Genomic DNA, 3,071 nt, shown 5'->3' on the forward strand with positions numbered 1-3,071 from the left:
GAATTTATTCTGTATCTACGCCGTCCATCCGTTTTTACAGATCATTTTATGAAATTATCTTTAAAATTAGTATATAAAATTATTAGGTGAACCACACCATAGAAAACAGTGCTAATTGAATTCCCTACCATTAAAAACTTATTAGGTAGAAACTTAATCTTTTCATACCGTTTATTTGTCATCCAATCTATTGATAAGGTCACATAAGCCTATACGAAGGTAGAAAACAAATATTAACTTAATTCAAAACTTTTATAGCCCATTAGTAGTCAATCAACACTGTTTCCATTAGTTTGGTCCATCTGAATAATTCTATAGCCTTTATTTTTTGGATAATACTCTAAAATGATCTGAAAACAACGGATGGACGGCGTGGATATATAATGCATACATCAACGTGGGCCCCACGTTAAGTGACGCAGCGTCTTGCGTCTCACCTAATCTACTCCCTATTTCCCACCCTACATGACATTATATAACAGCCATCGACGTTCCATGAATATTTCATCGTGAGCAATGGCAGCCAGTAGCAAACTTCACATTGTTATGTTCCCATGGTTAGCTTTTGGTCACATCATCCCTTATTTTGAGCTATCCAAATGCTTAGCTCAAACAGGCCACCTTATCTCCTTCATCTCAACCCCACGTATCATCGACAGCCTTCCAACTGTCCCTCAAGATTTAAATATAAATCTAGTAAAGCTTACCCCACCTCACGTAAATGCCCTCCCTGAAGATGCTCAATGCACCATTGATGTCCCCGTCCGTGACATCCACCGCATAAAAAAGCTATTGGATGGATTGGATGAACCCTTTTCTACGTTCCTCAAAGACCATCCATCCGTCGATTGGATAGTCTATGACATGTTTGTTTACTGGGCCCCAGGTATAGCTGACAAGTTCAGGATACCGTCCGTCTTCTTTTGTCCTTCCTCAGCAGCTACGCTGGTATTCGTCGGCCCTCCATCTGCAATATTAAGCAGCGATTTTCCATCTTTAACAGCGGAGAATTTAACAGTACCTCCTCCATGGGTTCCATTCCCTACAACGGTCGCCTACCGATACCATGATGCCATGCATATAGTAAAAGGCGCCAGTGGCGGAGACTCCGGTGTAACCGAAAGATACCGGTTAGGGATAACATTCCAAGGGTGCCATGTTGTAGCCGTACGGAGCTCTCCAGAATTCGAACCTGAATGGATGAAGCTCCTCGGTGATATTTACCAAAAACCGGCTTTTCCGGTAGGTTTATTGTCATCGTCGGTACATGAAATCAACAGTTGCAAGAATGACACGTGGGTGGACCAGGAGTGGTTGGACACACAAAAGCAAGGGTCCACGGTTTATGTTGCATTTGGGAGTGAGTTGCGACTCAGTAAAGAATACGTGCATGAGTTAGCTTTTGGGTTAGAGTTATCTGAGCTGCCTTTCTTTTGGGCTTATAGAGGGGACCCATGTCTACTTCCAGATGGGTTCGAGGATCGAACCAAGTGTCGTGGGTTAATCCGTACGGGTTGGTCTCCACAGGCTCGGCTCTTGGCTCATCCATCGATTGGGGGTTTCTTGATGCATGGTGGGTGGGGTTCGGCTAGCGAGTGTCTTGCTTTTGGGAAGCCGCTTATCATGTTGCCGTTTATCGGTGATCAAGGTCTGAATGTGAGGTTGCTGGAAGAGAAGAAGGTTGGAATTGAGGTGGACAGGAATGACACGGACGGTTCTTTTACACGGGATGCGGTTACTAAGTGTTTGAAGATGGTGATGGTAGATGATGAGGGTGCAGGCATCAGAGCCAGTGCTAGGGAGATGAAGAGTATCTTCGGTAGCAAGGAAAAGCAGGATCGGTACGTGGAGGACTTTGTGAATTACCTCATTGAACATAGACCCAAAGAGGGTGTGCGGGCCCCATCAGATTGATCAAGTACGGTTGGATGCAAATCTGTTTATGAATAAGACCGTACGTACGTACATTTGACCCAACGGTCTTGGATGATGTGTGTAGAATGCAGTTTAGGTTTTTGTGTATGTCTTAAAAAAAAAAAAGAAAAAAACTTTGAAGTGTGACAATGTGTAATAAAGGCACCTGATTGGTGTTAGATGATGGGTGTAGCACGAGGATTGTATTCAGTAATCTATGTTACATAACTACATGTCTACTAGTGCGGGTGGTTTTGGGCCAAAAATACTAAGTGTCCTATTTTACCCAACCACGATGTTCTCCTAATTATTCTAAGCACCTTTTGTATTGTGCGCGGTGACTAAAGCCAAAACTAAAGCATATTATAAATAGTAAAAACGAAAGTAAAATCTGAATTCGACCATTGATCCGGTGGTATTTTGCAAATTGGGCATAGGCAACCCAGCATAACAAGGTTGGGTGGCTAAAGTAGCTTCTCTGACCCCAAAATCATATATGTACGTTCAATAACTCATTCCGGATTGCGAGATACGTCCGATTTAAGGTCTGATGGTTCGGATCACTTCTATCATTGACTGGGCCTTTTCTGATCCATCTTGGCCATGAAACTGTTTGTGACCCACTCTACATCACTTCTGGTTGGATTGGTTCACTTGGACAAGCTAATTCAATCTAATTTATTGAGTCATATTGTCCGTTAGGTCTAACCCATTTGTCATGAACTACCATGCAAAAATTCCACTAATGTTCACCATTGATTAATTGCTTTTAAGATTGTTTCCACAAAATTAGGTTCAATCAACAATCTGGTCCATCTAGTTGTTAGGGTTAACCATGGACTGATTACGATTTTGAAGAATAAGTTTTTGTTAGGCCATTATAGTCATTGTCATTCCATCCATAGCTTGAAAATAAAACGTTGGCTATAGAAATTATGGATAAATTGAGGATAGATTAGATCGTTTGATCAATGAATTTCTTTTGCAAAGTAGTTCATGAAATGTGTTATGGACTAATTAGACGGTTCAGATTGATCAATTAGACTGTCCAAATGGGTCTATTCTACTAGGAACATTATGAATTTAGTGATCCAAGGGAAGTAAAACACAAAAAAGAAAAAAAAAGAAGAAAAAGGGATCTTTTAGGGGAGCGGATT

At 41.4% G+C, this 3,071-nt stretch overlaps 1 protein-coding gene across 1 annotated transcript; it reads left to right on the top strand.

Annotated features, from left to right (window-relative positions):
* Positions 1-516: 516 nt before the first annotated feature.
* On the top strand, positions 517-2,159 carry LOC131230675 (UDP-glycosyltransferase 91C1-like). Its single transcript, XM_058226584.1, has one exon. It carries the CDS (start codon positions 517-519, stop codon positions 1,912-1,914), a length of 1,398 nt encoding a protein of 465 aa, XP_058082567.1. The 3' UTR covers positions 1,915-2,159.
* Positions 2,160-3,071: the final 912 nt, after the last annotated feature.

The sequence above is a fragment of the Magnolia sinica genome, chromosome 2 (genome assembly GCF_029962835.1).
Source record: "Magnolia sinica isolate HGM2019 chromosome 2, MsV1, whole genome shotgun sequence".
In the NCBI taxonomy this organism is placed as follows: domain Eukaryota; kingdom Viridiplantae; phylum Streptophyta; class Magnoliopsida; order Magnoliales; family Magnoliaceae; genus Magnolia; species Magnolia sinica.